At 38.2% G+C, this 17,984-nt stretch overlaps 1 protein-coding gene across 1 annotated transcript in view; it reads left to right on the forward strand.

Moving 5' to 3' along the window:
• The window catches only part of LOC126262386 (GPI ethanolamine phosphate transferase 3), a 75,059-nt gene extending 59,242 nt beyond the window's left edge, over positions 1 to 15,817 (forward strand). The window contains exons 4-5 of the mRNA XM_049958985.1: positions 1,096 to 1,490; positions 15,487 to 15,817. Of these exons, the coding sequence (XP_049814942.1) occupies positions 1,096 to 1,490; positions 15,487 to 15,684 (593 nt within the window). The 3' untranslated portion in view covers positions 15,685 to 15,817. The remainder of the gene's footprint in view (positions 1 to 1,095; positions 1,491 to 15,486) is intronic.
• Positions 15,818 to 17,984: the final 2,167 nt, after the last annotated feature.

Raw genomic sequence — 17,984 nt, forward strand, 5'->3', positions numbered from 1 at the left:
TAGGGTGATCAACATGGGTGTGATTTCATGGATCTGGGTTCCTTGGCTAATACACACCAGCAAATTAAAAATAACCATAGTTACAGTAATATGTTTCACTTCAGACAAGGAAGACAAGCTTCTAATCAAAAATCATTTTGATAAAGCAGACTGGACTGAGTTCTCTGTTTTCAAAAGGGACAAAACGTCAATGATCTGCCATCCTGATGAAATGTTCCCCAACTTCCACTGTCAAGTAGATTAAGTGAAGAGAAAAAAAGACCACCTTACTATGATTCCATTTCTTGATGTGAAATATAGAGTGTTTTATGAATCTTTATGTAAGTGGTATAAGAACTTCAGTGGACATTCAGCATTTTCTTGGCTAAGAAGCAAGGCACCCTTGGCTAAGAAGCAAGGCACATTCTGTCTTACAGAAATGTTAAGTCTTACAGGATTTCGTGCTCAATACCGTATGTTCCTTTTTAAAATTTGTTTGGGTGAAATGTTGAAATGGATACCAAATATCAGAATTTATATTTCATTAAATACAAATGGTTTGCAATATAACTTCCATAAGGGTTTTTATCCCATTTTCCTAAATATTTATTTTTGGCACATTCATCGTTTTCCACTTCCAGTCTTCAGTTCTGGCTGTCAAAACAGACATGTGGTTAAACATGACCCTTTTTTTTCTGACAGTGCATTCTTCATGGATCCAGTCAAATTTGGCCCACATTCGAAGTCAGTGTTTATGTAGTCCTTATTCCTCCACTGATCCATTGCTAAACTCTTTTTTTATACGGAGAGCATCTGTCATTACCCATTCAAGTGTTTGTTTACCGACCAGGATTTTCCGTTATTGTATTAATTGGATAACAATGTTATTGTTGTGTGGAATGTAGCAAACAGACTAAACTTAAAGAATGAATCAAGGGAAAAATGAAAATTTGTCATAGTGTCTTTGATCTCAAGGTTTTATGACTTAACTAAATCATCTTTATATCAAGAATTAAGAATGCAATGTGACATTATTGCTATTCATATTTCATTGTTCTTGTCTTTGTTTCATATATTTCTTGCAAGCAAACTTATTTCTTATTTATTTTGTTTCAGCTCATCTCTTCATTGTGCCTTGGTCATCTGTTATATGCTGGGGATTTCTTTCGGTCACCTTCTTTTATGCAACAGGGCATCAACCAGCATTCAGTACAATACAGTGGAATGCTGCATTTGTAGGCACTACTGGCCAATTATCAAACCACATCATTCCAGGCTTATTGATTGTTATCAACACATTCACCTCACATTTAATATTTGGCCTTATGTTGCCACTACTGTTGATAACACCTTTTACTCTTCTCGTAATGTTGCCCAAATTTGTTGCTGCAAATAATAATTTGAAAGAAGATACAAACCAAGGAGAACTTGTACTTCTAGAGAAGAAGAATATGATGTACCAGGAGCTCTTCAGTCTGAGCGTCAGATACATAATGTTCCATGGAATTAGGGTAGGTTAATTCTTCATTCTGCTGAAACTTCAAGACTGGTTTTTATGTCATTACTTAAAGTTGACCATATAAGGCCACGTGGGCTTTGAGTAATAGATGATGATATGTATTTGTGCAGTGGACAATGGATGTAGGTTTACAGGTTTTCAGCAATGTTAAAAAGTGAGATATGCATATGAATATTTTCATAGACCAGTGAGATACAAAATGAGAGAGAACCACTAATAGAGGTCTAAATGGAATTTTGGGGTTCTTCTTTTCCAAACATAAAATACAAATCTCAAAAATACCAGTAACTAAAATAGCTGTGAGTGTGTGATAAACAAATTACCTTTTGAAACAGAAGAAGTATCTCTCCAATGTTTCTGTTAATAAATTGCAAAAAAAAAAAAAAAAAAAAAATACTGCAGGCAGCCACAGCTGCAGAAATGCATCCTGATTCCTGATAAATGAAGAACCACAACAGCTGTTAAATGATCCTTTATTGAAACAACTTATTTTGCAGCTTATAAGCTGCATCTTCAGGTATACATCTGAGTGGAAAAATGGACCAAAAATAAAACAGTGTTGTTTATACCTCAAGTTAAAAAAAGAAAATGTCGTAAACAACAGATAAGAGGACTAACAGTCAGTTCATAGAAAATCCAGGCCAGGGTTAAATGGACTCCCGACATTCTCAGCCAAATCAAAATAAAATGCACATGAAAGGAACGATAGTAGAGTCACAAAATCATCTGAACTGTGGAGTTGACCACCCCAAATAGCAGGCATAATGACGGACTGAAAGATTAAGAAAGGCATAATTAGTACAAGAGAGAGGACCACCACTGTTCTAGCATTAGAATACAGAAATACACCTGTTCTAGCTCTGGGCTACAGAAATAACTGATGTACAGATTAGAAAGGAGGAGAATCAGTCCTTCCTATTACTTATCAGAATTTCTCTGATGAGTGAGTGGTCCCCTGTTTTCATACCATGAAACTTTTCAGTTATAAAGTTTAATATGAAAAAGGTTTGTATGCTAGCAAGATCATGACAGTGTATGCAGAACTTGTGACCCTTCGGCTTGTATGCAGACTTTCCATCCACATACAATGTTCAGTCCTAGAACTTCATATTTGAAATATGAGGCATGTTTTTTTTTTTTTTTTTTAAAGTAAGTACTGTTCTGAAATAAAAATAAAACAGGTAGATTTTTCTTAGCAATTTTATTTTTAAGTGAAAGCCTGTACTTTAATCTTCTTTTCGGCATGATTCCCACAACTATTACCTTGTTTATGTTCATTTGTGCATATTTGAAATGTCTCTTCAGATTGAGAATGCTACCGACTCTGAAATATGGGCTGTGATTTGTTTTCTTAGTGCTAAAGGTCTGAATGCACCTGAAATTCATCATCAAATCAATGAAGTGTATGGAGGAACCATTATGAGCAATGGGATGGCATGGAAATGGGTGAGAGCTTGTAAAGATGTCCATACAAACATGCATGATGAGGAATAAAGTGAGTGGTCTTCAATCATTACTGATGATTTTCTGCAGAAAGTTGATAAAAAATGAGTGAGAACACACACTTTACAATTTTGATGTTTAGTGTTGGGTTTCTTTAAGTGCCAAGAAGTGTGCTTTATGCAGTTGTCTAATCAGGCAGAGGTTTCTTTGAGGATAGTATTCAAAAGGTAGTTGTACAATGTATTAAGTGCCTTAAATGAACCTGGTGAAATTGTGTAGGAAAATAGATTAAGGTACATATTTTCATGTAAAAATAAAATTGCTAAGAACAGCGCACTTGTTTTATTTTTATTTCAAAATTATTCTTACTTAAAAAATAAATAAAAACACTCCTCGTAAGAAGAGGATGACAGCTATCATGCTCTTCATATCTGAAGGTGGCATCGTATGTCCAAATCTAATCATTACTTCATGGAAATAAAGTCCTGTTTGATTGTGCTAAGAACTAATCTTTTTATTGCCCAAACATGTTTCAGTGCATTTGTGCCAACACCAGTGGGTCATGCTTTACATAATAGTAATAATAATAATAATAATTTTAACTAAGATCAGGCCTAAAACATTTTGTATCTATTGTGATTATGACATTATTCTGTAGAAGGTTAAGTCCTGCAGCAGTTTCTATACATGATCATGTAGTTAACCATTTTGTAAAATTGACTGACCAGCTAACACATCATTAAATTTTTAAATATAATTTCATTGCACCAACCACAGTCAAGTCCAATGCCAAAAGCAAGGTTGTCGGTGAAGTACAACACCTAGCACTGAAAGCACATGTAGTGTGCACGTCAATGAACAGACAGAATAGAACTGCCTCGTGAACGGAGTGTGTTGCTATTTATACAAACATTGAATATTTGAGAAATGCAGACATTACAAACTACAAATATTCCAGAGTATGCAAACATTACAAACATTAGAAATTTTGAGGCCCTTCTAAATATGATAGATGCTAAATAACAAATATTTGCTAGTAATTGAATTTGAATTACTGCCCTGCAGCATGCCAGCCAGTGACCCTAACTGCTACTCCACAGCACAGCACAGCATTGCCCCCCCCCCCCTCTCCTGAACAAACAGCGACGTGCTTTTCTGAAGTTCTCTTTGGGACCAACTATAGGATCCTAGATGTAGATCTTGTCATTGCTCATATGTATGACAGTACTGGAGGATATTAGTTTTCAGGTCTTGTTGTCACATCGTCTAAACTAAGATGAGCATTAAAGTTAGCCTCTGCTATTCAAGATTCACGATCATAGAGTGGCCCTTTCAGTTTCCCCGAATGAGAAGGGCCCATCATCAAATCTGCACCTCAGGACTGTTGCAGGGCTTCATGTGGAGGACATTGGTGATGTCTCTGCACTTTTAGCTTCTTGATGGGGGGCCACAGTCTTTGACTTTGTATGTGACATCCAGCAAGCAACAAAGGAGAATATATAGTGAAAATAGTGCTTTAGTAACTTTTCTGATAGTCCCACATTCCACATAGGTTTAAAAATCCATATTAAGTTTCCAGGCTGCATCTCAGTGGCCAGCGCTTGGCATTATAGTGCTCTCACTCCTTCTGGATATCCACGGATTGTACACAAGCCAGCTGTCTTGCTTTTTTAGTCCTGGTGATGAGGTGTTTCACATAGTCACCCTGACTTTTCTACAGCTGAAACAGGGACATTGTCATTTTTGCCTGTTGACTACAGAGCCGAAAGAATGGTGTGAAGCCTGTTCTGTCCTGATTCTCTGAGCTATGTGAGAATGAGCAGTATTGTAACCACCCACTCTCTCTGTTTGACATCAGCGTACATTGATTGCTTATTTGCCAGTATCTTGTTGAAGCGTTCTGTGGTTAGTAGGTAGGTATCATTCTGTGGGTAATGTCACAATATGAAATTACCTCTGACACTAGTCTCAAATCAAAAACTTTTCCACAATCAGAAGTTATCACTTGGCATTTCCATGCTTCAGAGTAATGTCTTCTCCAAGACACCTTGCAATTTCTGGAGCTTTGACAGTTTATACAGTTTCGGTAGCAACATCAGGTGAGGTAATCAGTGCAGCTTATTAGCCATCAATTCCCATGTGTTGAATCTCCCGAAGAGGAGTGGAATGGTGCTGCTTGCAAGTGGACCCAATTTAAGATGCTCCAGAGGTAACTGCAGCATGTGCATCCATCAGCAGCATTCCTTACAGTGTTTCACATCTTGTGTAATGGATCAGTAGAGACCTGCCCAGTGATACCTGCATTCAGTCCTGTCTAAAGTTTTCATGAATCCCATGTAACCAGATGTTAGAGCATCATACAAATACTTCAGGATAGTTGGCCACTGATGGATTTGAATGACAAGCAACCTTTTCCATCCCAGTGGATTGTAGTTCCTTTTATAAGTGTTCCATTTATTAATAGGAATTCTCCTCAGATCAGTTCCCCCTACTTTGTGGCTTCCATGGTTTTCAGTAATGCTGGATCTTCATTCTGCTCAGTCACAGTGTCTGCTGTGCTCGGCCAAAGGATTCGTTAAAAGGCAGTCAGCATCCTTGTATTCACGTTAAATTGGTACCCCTGAAGCTGCAGTGCCATCTTATGAATCAACCCAACAGATCCAGGAGCTTAGAGAATGGTTCTCCATCACAAATGTGAATGGTTTGCCAAATAAATGTAGCTGGGAATTGTTGCTGGCTGAAACAACTGTAAGTCACTGTTTCTCAGTTGTAGGGGTACATCTTGGACTTTGAGAGTAGTCTGGAAGCATAAGACATCATCATTTCAGCACCTTATTGAATTTGTACAAAAAGTATACTACCGCATAACCAGTAGGATCCATGTGAACTTCTGTCCTGTCATGCTCATTATACAGTGCTAGGAATGGAGAAGATATTAGTACCTCCTAAAAGCCAAGGAAAGATCTTTTCTGCCCCTTGTTCCAGGAAAATTTGGCATCTCCTTGTAGAAGTTCTTGCAAGGGACATGTTCTTTTACAGAAGTCCTTTATGAATTGCCAGTCATGATTGTGCTGCAGAGTCAGAAACAGTGTATGTTCCTTTAGTTTCTCTGGATCAGCACAGACTTCATTCACCATTGAATAATTTACCCCAAGATTTTAATTTCTTGGACCACAAACTGACACATTTTCGGATTCAGGTGGAGGCCTTTGGTCTGAACAGACTTCAACAAAGTTGTCAGGCAGTTTACATTTTCTTCAAATTTCTCTGAAAAAATAAGTGTCATCGAGATAGCAGATATATATTGTCCATTTTAGGTCTTGAAGCAGATGCTCCATCATACATTTGATGGTGGCTCGATCATTACACAGTCCAAACGCCATAACTCTGAACTCGTAGAGTTTATTAGGAGTTATGAAAGCAGTCTTTTCCCAGCCAGCCTTGATTTGGTAGTAGCCTTTCTGCATGACTTGTTGAGAAGTATTTTGTTCCTTTTTAGCAATATAGGAGGTCATCAATGCGTGTCTATGGGTAGACACATTTTTTTGTTATTTTTGTTAAGTTGTTGGTAGTCAGTGCAGAAATGCCATATGTTGTCCTCCTCCTCCACATGGGCAACAGGACAGCATCAGGGCACTCAGAAAGTTCAGTGATTTCATCTTGTCCCTACACAAGTATTGGGTAATTTGGTGAATCGCTTCCAATGTTGATACAATGTTTTACCACGGGCCGCTTGGTCTATCTTTTCTCCACTCTTAAATTGAAAGCATCTGAAAATTGACACAGACTGGATAATATGTGCCAACATTGTTCCTCAGTGAGGCCAGATCTTATTGACAGTTTGATACTAACCTCCTTCCCTGCTTTATCTGTAGTGGTAGTGGAGCAATATCCTTCATCATTGGCACTGAGCCCCCCCATCCTGGACAGGTTTGGGGCTAATCCTGTGCTCATAGTTTTAGGGATGAACTTGTAGCTGCTTATGACAATTAATGAACCAAAATTGTCCTTGACCATCTGCTGTGCTAACAATTATCACTGGTATGTAGATTTCTTTTGTGAGCCTGAGTAACATTTTGCAAGCGACAATAGCTTCACAGTTTAAATGAGCATCTTCATTGATAACTGGAACTTGCTTTGTTGAAGCAACAGCAAACAACTGCCACAAGCAATAATTCTCATGCTGTTGGAATAGCTTTTCCAATCCAGAGCTCTGATCTTCCACAGTCTATGACTGCTTGTGATGCCTGCAAGAAGTCCCATCCAAGAATAACATTATGACTACACTATGTTAAAATGAGAAATTTTAAGGATTGTGTTGTGTCGTTGAGAGTTGTTATTGCAATATATGTTCCCACCAGCAGGATGTATTTTCCATATGCTAACTTCAGCACAATCACTTTCATATCAAAGGACGTAGCCTTCTTTAGCTGGTGATGATAAGCATTTTATATTACAGAAAAAGAAGCCCCTGAGTCGACTAGTGCTTGGACAGGTTGGCTGTTGATGATGATGTCAGTGAGTTTTCTTGACATCTTCGTTCATATTGTCCAAGGAAAATTTTCATCTCTGGTGACCTCACCTCCATAGACGATAGCCTTGCTTAGTTTTCCTGAATTTTCCTGCTAGGCAAGCAGCTGGGAATGGCTACAGCATCCTCATCCAGAGTATGGTGGTGGACTTTATTCCACAGCTTGACTACAGTCAGCAGTTGACTGGCATGAGTAGGACTGTTGTTATGGTTGACATCGTATGTCATAATAGTCGTCAAATGCTTGTCTTCTTTCTCTGCAGTACCATACAATGTGTCCAGGGCATCCACAGAGGAAATACACCGGCATGTTGCCATCACGTCCTCCAAACGTCTTTTCTTTTGTGGGGCATTATATTTAGTGAAGGAGTTAGTTGTGCTCGTGTTTTTTATATGCTGATTGTTGTTTGATGGATATGATATAAGTCTTAATTGGTCAGATTCATTCTTCATGGTGTGTTCAATTGGTAGTGGAGATTGGTGCTGAAGATTAATACAGCTCTTCTTCCAAATTCTGTATTATATCTTGAAATACGTAGTGAACATGCATGAGTGCTCTCTCTTGTGTACTCAGTCTGACATTTCTGGCAGCCATAAGTGCTGTATTTCTTCCTTTACTTTCTGGGGTATTGGTGAGTTAATGTCACGGTAGTCTTCCACAACTACTATAGGGACTACATTTGGGAATTAGTCATACCTCTTTCATCTGACTCTTTTTGTGTAGCATATCCTTGGTGAATTCTTTGATGAATTCATCTGTTGATGAATTCATCTGTTGTTATAACATCCTTTACGGGAAAACCTTGGTACACATTTTTTGCAACTCCTTTCATCAAGTGTGAGATATTTTCTGTTTCTGTCATATTTGGATTCACAATATGGCATAGAACCAAATTGTTTTGTATGTAAGGCTGTATCATTTCCACATGATATAGTGCCCTGTTCTTCAATTGTTCTTGTGTTAAATGGACTTAGTGCTGATGATCACCAAATGTTTTCTTCAGTTCAGTCTGGATTTGCTCCAGCTATTGACTTCTCTTCATTGCTATCAAACCACTGCTGGGCTGTGCTGTCCAAGTAAAAGTATACATTTGCCAAACACTTAATGTCATCCCACCTGTTGTATGTGATCAAAATCTTTCAGCTATTCCAGTGTCTCCAGAAATAGCTGATAGTTGCCTGATGTGTAACTTGTGTACTGCTGTTTTGGAACCCAGTCTTCTAGAAATGAGAAATACTATAAAATAAATGTTTGCTGATTATTGAATTTGTGTTGCTGACCTGCAGCACACCAGCCTGTGACACTAATTGCTACTCCATAGTGTAGTTCGTGGCAATATTTTGTGATTACTTGCAGTTTTTGTCATAGTTATTGGTGTTATACACATGCTCCTCTCTTGAATAAATAGTCACAGAAAAACAGTATATTTTTAATGAACTGAACAACATTCACAAATTAACACAAGTTTCACAAAACAAAGTGTATATTCCTGCTGTGTTCTTGGCCCCTATTGATGTTCTGGCTCCTTACTTTAACTTTGTTTATGTACTTTTGTTTGTGTATGATGAATTTTTTCATTTGTTTGTTTTAATTTTCTTGTAAAGTTCATTTAGGGTGCTAATCAGTATGCCATCCTTCTGCTATTGCCTTTTGTAAGTAGACACTTTCTTTTTGGTAGGTTTCTGCTGCAAGCTGTGCCATGATTTTAGTATTTTGAAAAAAAATATCAGTTTTAGTGTACGACTGTTTCCTTACATAACTTACTAAAATAATCACAAAATTGTGAAATAAGGCATGATAGGTACCTGTACTGCACAAAGATCAAGGTCCACATCTGGTCAAGGAAACAATAAGTGTATTAAAACAACTAAACTTCTACAGACAAAATATGAAATGGTCTAAAATTAACAGTTATTGGAGAAAGTCACTTGCAGTTGTGATGGCACTAGATAAAGGAGCAGTTTGGTAAGAATAGCGGGTCACCGAACAAAACCACTATTTTGTCCCAGAGCATCCACCAGTACAACACTGTTCTTACAAGTGCAAGGGGCAGAATTAAGTGTGGAATTAATTGCCTCTTGTGGAAGAAATGGTCAGGGTGAGCTCCACATGAAAGTCGCATGGTTATAACACAAGGGTATCAGCAGTGACAGCCAGAGCTCTGAACTTAAACAGTACCAACATGGGCACTAATGCTAGCTGGTCAGAAGCCTTGCAGTGTGAAACACTGATTTATACAACGGGCTGTGTAGTAGGTGTAGCGTGTTGCCATCTATTGTGTCTGTTGTGGCATGGTGTAGAAATTGATGTTGACACAGCAAGAAGAAGACCAGGACTGAAAGCAAGGCTAGGTCAGTGGAATCCTCTCTAATAACTGAGCTGTTGTCTTGTACTAACAGCCAGTGACCGTAGTAGGCGGGTATCAGTTGCACGGCAGAATCGAAAGCTTGGGGTGGAAGTAGGCGTGCTAAGAAAGAAACTCGCTGCCTTAGCAGATGGCTGTAGTGATGAACTAGGAACATGTGGAACTAAGACATACATGTGCCAGAGTGCTGCCACATGAGTTACATAATGGTTCTGAGCTATTAAGTATTTATGATACGTGAACCATTACTTTTCAGGGTTCTGGTGTCTAGAAAATATTATTTTAAAATTTATACCTGTCTGTTCTGTGTGTACTGACTGGCAAGACTTACATGTTAGTTGGAATACACCTGATTTGTTCAATTTGTCAGTAAGTGTGTTGTATGTCTTGAATTTTCTCTGTCATGTTGTCCATCTGCTATCCCATTTGAAGCCTTTGTTTCATTAATATGTTACCTATTTTGTGGATTATTCTACTGTTATATGTGAATATGTACAGTTTTGTTTTATGTGTGGATTCCTGTTATGCCGATTGTTGAATGTGGCATTGTTGTTATGGCACATTCAGTTCCAGTCTGTTTACATACTTTATGGTTAAACCTCTCTATCACGTGTTTGATAAAATCGTTCTCTACAGGTTTTTGTTTTATTGTGTTTAATTCTTATATGAAGTTCTGTTTGTAAAATTAAACTTTCATGGCCAGAAATATCATACTTATTAAAATATTCTGGGCTTTTATATCATGATTGGGTGAATTTCTTGTTGAAACTCAATGTTCACCCCCCCCCCCCCCCCCCCCCCATCTGTGGAGGACTTCATCAATGTAGCTTTTTCAGAGGTCCAACGTACACCCTGGCTCTCTACGGACTGAAATAAAATTCAATTTGTGCATGCTCCTGTGCGGAATCGTGATGTACATATTTTGAAAACTGGGATAAAATTTAATGACTATTACATGATACAGTGGGAAAGCATATGTTGACAACATCTAAGTAGACAGAAGAAGAAATTGGATAATTTGCAACCTAACCAGACAATTTGGCATTTAGACACTTCTTGCACTGTTACCAATTTACTGAAACGTTTATTATCTGACAACAAAATAACTGTTTGCCAAGGGTGGAAATTTTGTCATCAGTCCAAGAGTTGTTCACACTGAGGAAATTATAGCTCTTGTGGAAACAGGCATTGTGTGAATGTGGTAACAGCTGTTGAAATCCATATAGCAGCAGAAAGAGTATTACCCCGTACATAGCTTTCAAAATGTAGAATAACTGTGGGATAGAATGTTATAAAATGCCTGAATAAGGATGATAGTGCAAGAGAAATTCAATAAGTAATGTAACACATTTTTGTTCTCAGCCAATTTTGGTGGAAATAATGTGGACTTTGTTGTGAGACATGGTGAAATATTCCCTCTTCACCTCATATAATTCCATGGAGTTTGGATAGCTGATGGCAGTGTACGTAGCCTTCAAAATGGCATCTGTAACAGAGTTGTGTTCCAAGCAGTCATTGGGTGAGGCTTCTGTCATCATCAGAACAAGGTCGTGTCCCCTTTGTGCTGACTCGCCGCACACAATTGAGGCTCCTGCAGTATTCAAATGTACAGCACTCTCATTCAATGTGGTTGAGGAATCACATCAAACACCTCACTGCACAACATGACATCTCTTATGGTAGTGCTGACACACTCATTTACCAGTTGGGGTACTCAAAGGTGTGTGCCAGCTGGGTTCCTCACTGCCTAACAGAAGACCATAAAGAGCAACACAGGACTATCTGTGCAGAATTGCTTGCACATTACAAGACTGATCATGACAATTTTACGTCAAAAGTTGTCACAGGCAATGAAATGTGGGTTCATCAGTTCAAACCGGAATTGAAACTGGTTTCTTTGCATTGCTGCCATAGATATTGTGATACTTCACAAATAAGTAAACCACCAAGTATATGTCGAGAAGTTTACAGTGAAGAATGTACTCAGTGGCCAGTTTAGTTTGATGGGTTTTAGGTTCAAAATTGCTGTGATGAGAAAATACATGATACATTGAACTTTGTCAGTGACAAGGTTGGCAGCTATTGTCACCTATTGTACGCTATTGTGGCCTGTCACGAGAAGTCAAGAGCTGCCTCATGTTTCTCTCTTTCATATACTGCCGATACGAGCTGAAGCTCAAAACAGGAGAAAAGAGACTGAAAGCTAAATTCCTGTTACTTCTGAATGAGCAGCTGGATGAAGGCAAGAAAGACATGGTCAGTAATTTTTATATGATGGGCTTCTTTCATTTCTTCAAATACATTGTCTACCCCTACACAGAGTTCAGCACCTGTTGCTACACCATTGACTGTGACTGATCACTCTTCAAATCCAGCAACATTTCTTCTATGTACTCCTCAAGCTGGATCATACATTACTTTGTGAAACTGAATGGGTGTAGAACTACTGTCCTAGGTTTATTAATTTTTGAATATTATTTATATAAGTATTACATTTGAATAAAGTACCATATTAGGCGATCTTAAAAAAAATATCTTTTCAGAGTGGTGTTTTTAATGTCGTTCATGCACTTCAACCAGCTTAACATATTGTAATCAGTCGTACTTCAGCAAGAGAAATAGTAAGTAGAAAATTTATGTTGTGCTTTGTCAGAATAGCTGATACAAGTTGCTCCAAAAAGTGGGAACTGTCTGGACTAATTCTGTAGAATTCATAAAATTTTCACATTGAGAGGCATAGTGAGAAACCACAACCAAACTGTGTCTGATATTTATAGCATTGCATGGGTGCATCCAGTTCTTCCATTTCTTTTTTGGTTTTTTGAGCTTTAATTAATTATAAGACACAATAACGTCCTCTTCAGAAGTGCTCATAATTGCAATTGAAACTGAAACAAAAATGTCACTTGTGCTGTCTTGTTGCTTGTTGTATGGAGAGTGGCATTGCGTGTCCTATTGCATATCACATCTCCCCAGTAGGAACATGAGTGTCACACTGCTAAGTGTCACATTGCATGACCTTTATTGCAATGTGTTGTATCACATATTGACTCAGTGTGAACCATGCATTAACGATAAGATACATAGGAATAAACGTGTTGTGTGCACCCAACACCCTACACAATTAAACAACAATTAAAAGATGCACCCATTGGCAAATTCAACACATCAGGTTTGTTCCAACTTATATGTAACTCTTACTATACAGTATGCATAAGACAGACAGGATAAATTTTAAAATAAAATTTTGAGCTGCAGACCTGTACAAAGAAATAGCTCATTTAGTACTTTTGACAACTGTAAGCGTACTATGTGCTGCTTGCTCTTGATCTTCTTGTAGCCATCTGTTTAAGGAGCTATAATATGTAAAATAAGGAATCAACCACTCACTTATTGATGACTGATAGGTGGCACGTAGAAACACATAACAGAAAATAGTATTCATATAGCTTTCAAGCTCTTGCTCGCTCTCTAGCAAAGGTATAAGCATTCACACACACACACACACACACACACACACACACACACACAAACGAGAGCCTGACTGTTGATTATCAGTTATTGAGAGCAGTTGCTTTGCACTGGCAGATGGAAGTGCGGAGAGGATAGGGAAGGATGCACTAGGCGAGGAAGGGGTACCAGGGTAGTGTGAGACAGGCCCTTTGACAGATGATGCAGCAGTGCGCAACGAGATGGAAAGAGCTCAGAAGGTAGAGTAAATAATAGATAGAGGTGGTAAGGGGGGGGGGGGGAGGGGGGGAGAAGCAGCTAGAACAAGGAGAGAAGAGAGAAGGGGAGAGGGATGGGAAAGGGGTGGAGGGAGGCTGTGATAGATTTAGGCCAGGGGGGCCTTCTCGTCTCTCCTTTTCCACCCCTCTCCCTTCCCCCTCTTCTCTCCTTATCTTCCCATTCACCTCCATCTTCTTTTCTCTATCAGCCCCCCCCCCCCTCTTTCTCTGTCTCTTATATGCTCTACCCTCTGAATTCCTTTATTCTTGTGGTGCAGCTGCTGAGTCTTCTGGCAAAGGGCTATCTTTACCCTATCCCGCAACCACCTCCTCGCATTGCCTCCTCGCATTGTGTATCCTTCCCTACCCCATCCCTACTTCCATGTACCCAGGCAACTTTTCTCAATAACTGGTAATCGACAGTCTCACTGTGGCTACAATAGGGTGCACTTTGGATTGTGTGGGCATTTGCATGTATGAATGTGTGTACTTCAGAGAAAGATTATAGCTTGGAAGCTAGTGTAAATATTTTTTTTTTGTGCCACACATCAGTCAGCTATAGGTGAGTGGTTGCCTTTACTTATTTTACATATTATTCCATCCAGGATTTTCTGTTGTTGTTTAAGAAGTTTTCCACTTTGACTACTGAGATTCACAGTATAATTATTCCCTCACAAAGTTTATCATAAATAACTCACTACAGTTGAAAAGGAACAGCGATGTTCATAATTGCTACACCAGAAGAAAAAATTACATTCATTATTCCACATTAAGGCTTTCTGTTGGTGCACAATGTTGCCACTAAATGTTTCAATTACTTACCCAATAATATGAAATGTTTGACAGTGAAGTTACATTTGAAATCAAACTGAAAAGGTTTGTGCTTCACAACTTCTCTGTTCTGTAGAAGAATTTCTATTTATGTAATGTGTGAAAGGTGGTGGATAGAAATTACTGATTCATGTGTGTAGTAAATAAAATAAAATAAAATGCCATTTTTAAGTGGTCAGCATGTACCCATATTTGTGTATTGGTCTATACTGAGAATGTAAAATGACTCATTCCTCATTACAATTAATCTTACAAGTGATCTATAGAATGCGGAACAAATGAACTGACTACCCTCTTAATAGCTCACAACTGCTATACAACTCAGAGTGATACAGATTTCAAAAAACTAAAATCCAGCCAATGCTTATAGCAAAAACTTAACATAGAAAAAATTGTACTCGTACAAAAAACAGTAGCTGAAGGAAAACTGATTATAAAGGAATATATTACACTAAGTGATAGCACATTATTTAGTAGCTGAAAGGAGCCACACAAAAAAGGCAATACAAAGAACTGGAGAAAAGATCAACATTGAGAAAGTTCAAATGTGTCTTGCATAAATTTACAGATGTGCAACAGATAGCCTCAATAAATATAACAGTATTAACTGTTAAAATTTATTTACTCAGTCTATAAACTAAATAATAACAGGACTGCATGGCAAAGTAGAAATATAATGCAGTAGAAATATAATGCAGAAATATAATGCAGCAGTTTACACCTTTAAATACAGGTCACATTTTCCTTTGCCTCTGGATTTAAATTTTGAAAATATTAATATTATTTTATTATTTTGAATTTTCCTTTCTTACATAATTTCTGAATGTGTATTCTTTAATTGAAAAGATGAGGTTATGTTCACAGTGAGTGACATAATCGATTTTGAGCTATATCTGTGACTCTTTCTTGTAGCAGAACTAAGTGAACAAAATAAACAGGGAGTATTTCCAAGGCTATGATGCTCTCTAGAAGCCCTATGCTAAACAGCCAGTTCCATGTACCTATGTAGATATCAATTGTCATAGTATATTTAAATTTCAATAGTTTGGGTATGCAACTGTATAATTAAGCTTTTTCATTATTTCACAGGTTTTTGCATGTATGCTTGCTGCTACAATCCACTGCAGGCATCTGATGGTCTGGAAGATATTTGCCCCAAAGTTGATTTTTGAAGCTCTAAGTTTCTTTGTGACTGTTATTGGTGTTTGTTTTGGCTACCTCATTACCTTAAGAATAACAAATAAAACAGAAGTTTTGTTTAAAAAATTGCAAAGGTATTTTCAATAAATATATGCAGTGAATGTTTTTGACTGTTATTTAACTGTTGTGGAGTAAAATATAGTATTAAATTGTTGTGAAGTCTATTGTTGTTATGGAATATTATGTTAATGCAGATTTGATTAAAATTTGTTAAAATATTTTCTTGATTTTCATTGCTCTTGGAAAGTTGAACACTTCATGTAGAAGATTATCTTCATATTCATTGTTACAAAATAGTTTGACATTATTCATGTTAAGGAACTCATTCTCCTCTTTTTCTCCCATAGTGAATAAAGGTAACCACTAGTAGTGTGTATGATATTTAGAAAGTTATACAAAATGATCAAAACAGTCTCGCAGTTCAGCCTCCTCACGAAGCGAAATAAACTGTGTATTGGTGTTTTGGTACACAACACTGTTCACCATAGTTTAAAAGAAAATAGTGCTCATTATTCAGAGATGTGATATGACACACTGCACCCCAATTTTCTGACATATCAAGGGATTTTCATGAAAGATGTGGATTTTCAGCAGTGGATGTTCCTGGGTGAGCAATATATAAAATAAGGGAGTCAACCTCTGATCTGTAGAAGACTGTTGTGTGGTGCATACACACACTTAACAGAAAATGGTATTAACTAGTTGTTGAACTCAGGCTCCTTTTGTAGTAAAAGTGTGCTCATTTACACACTTCTGTTTTTTCAGCAAAACTGATTATTGAAAAGAGTTGTGTGGACTGATGGGGGTGGCAATGGGTAGGGAAGGGGACATGAGAAGAGGAGGTGGTGGTATAGTGGAAGGCAGGTCTTTTGACAGGCGACTCAGATGCTGCACAACAAGACAAAAGGAATTCAGAGGATTGAGCGTGTAAGAGATATAGAGAGAGGGAGAGGAGAAAGGAGAGGAACATGCAGATGAAGGACAGGAGAGAGAGAGAGAGAGAGAGAGAGAGAGAGAGAGAGAGAGAGGGTCCACTTGTAGGAGGAAATGAAGAATGGTGGGAGAAGGCAAAACATGATCTGAAGTTTGGCAATGGCCATTCGTGTTATTAGATAGTTTTTTACCTGTCACGCCCACATAGAATGCTGTACAGCAATTCAGCATAGCTGGTATATAACAAGGCTGCTTTCACAAGTGGCCCTGCCTCTAATTGGGTAAGAAATGGTTTGATTGGACTGCAACAGTAGCTGTTTGGTGTGTGTGGGGTCAACCGTAAGGGAATGATCCTTACAGGATTGGGAGCAGGATTGGAATAGGGTTGGAAATGATATTCTACTGAGAGAGATGAGGGTAGGATTTCGGTTAGGATAGGATACCTCTCTTCTCAGGGCACAGCAAGAGGTAGTTGAAGCCCTGGAGATGTATGTGGTTGAGTTTTTCAAGGCCAGAGTGATATTGGGTGATCAGAGGAGTGCTGTTCAGTGGCAGGTTAACAGGTTTGCTGGTGTCAGGGGATGAGGTGGCATTGGCCATCTTTTTTGAATAAGCTGGATAGGACATTGTGTGATGATGAAGGCTTTGGTAAGGTTTATGGTATATTTTGACAGCTACTGCTTTCCACTGCAGGCATGGTGTCCATAGGTGACAAGGTTGTAAGGAAGAGACTTTTTGACATGGAACAGGGGGCAGCCATCAAAATGGAACTACTGTTGATAAAGTTGCATGTGGTGTGCGTACTGTAAGACCTTGAGTACACACACCATCAGATTATTTGACTAGTCGCTCTAACGAAGTAGGCGAGTGTCAGCAATATGTCTTGTGGTCTTATTGTGGCGTGTTTATCTTCTCACGTTAGGTCAGACAATAGAAATGCCACTTGCATGCTTAGAGTAGCAGATTGACGGTGGCTGACTTTAAACATAACTTGATTAATTTTCACACACATTTATTAAAATAATAACAAGCATAAAAATTACTTAACTTGGTTCTGGATGCTATTTACAATTGACAATCTGAAGTTCCTTTGGTATTGGTACGTTAATATTATTCTCACATATATCTCTGATACTTGACAAAAGTGTCAATACATTTATCTTCATGGCTACGTACAGGAATATGGTAATCTTATTAGGCACAGACTGAAACTTGACTATAGACTGGTACAGACAAATGTAGAACTCGTACAGACTGGTACAGACTAATGCAGACTGGTACAGACTAATGCAGACTGGTACAGACTGGTGCAGACTGACTAATCGGAGGTCTGTACACTCGTTATAATACCTCGAGTGTTCATGTATCACTGCGCGAGTGTGATCCGCGAGGAGAAAACGTTCTATGTTAGCAGCAATCTCATTGGCTGCGTTACATATTAATACGCGGATCGG

The sequence above is a fragment of the Schistocerca nitens genome, chromosome 6 (genome assembly GCF_023898315.1).
Source record: "Schistocerca nitens isolate TAMUIC-IGC-003100 chromosome 6, iqSchNite1.1, whole genome shotgun sequence".
NCBI lineage: Eukaryota > Metazoa > Arthropoda > Insecta > Orthoptera > Acrididae > Schistocerca > Schistocerca nitens.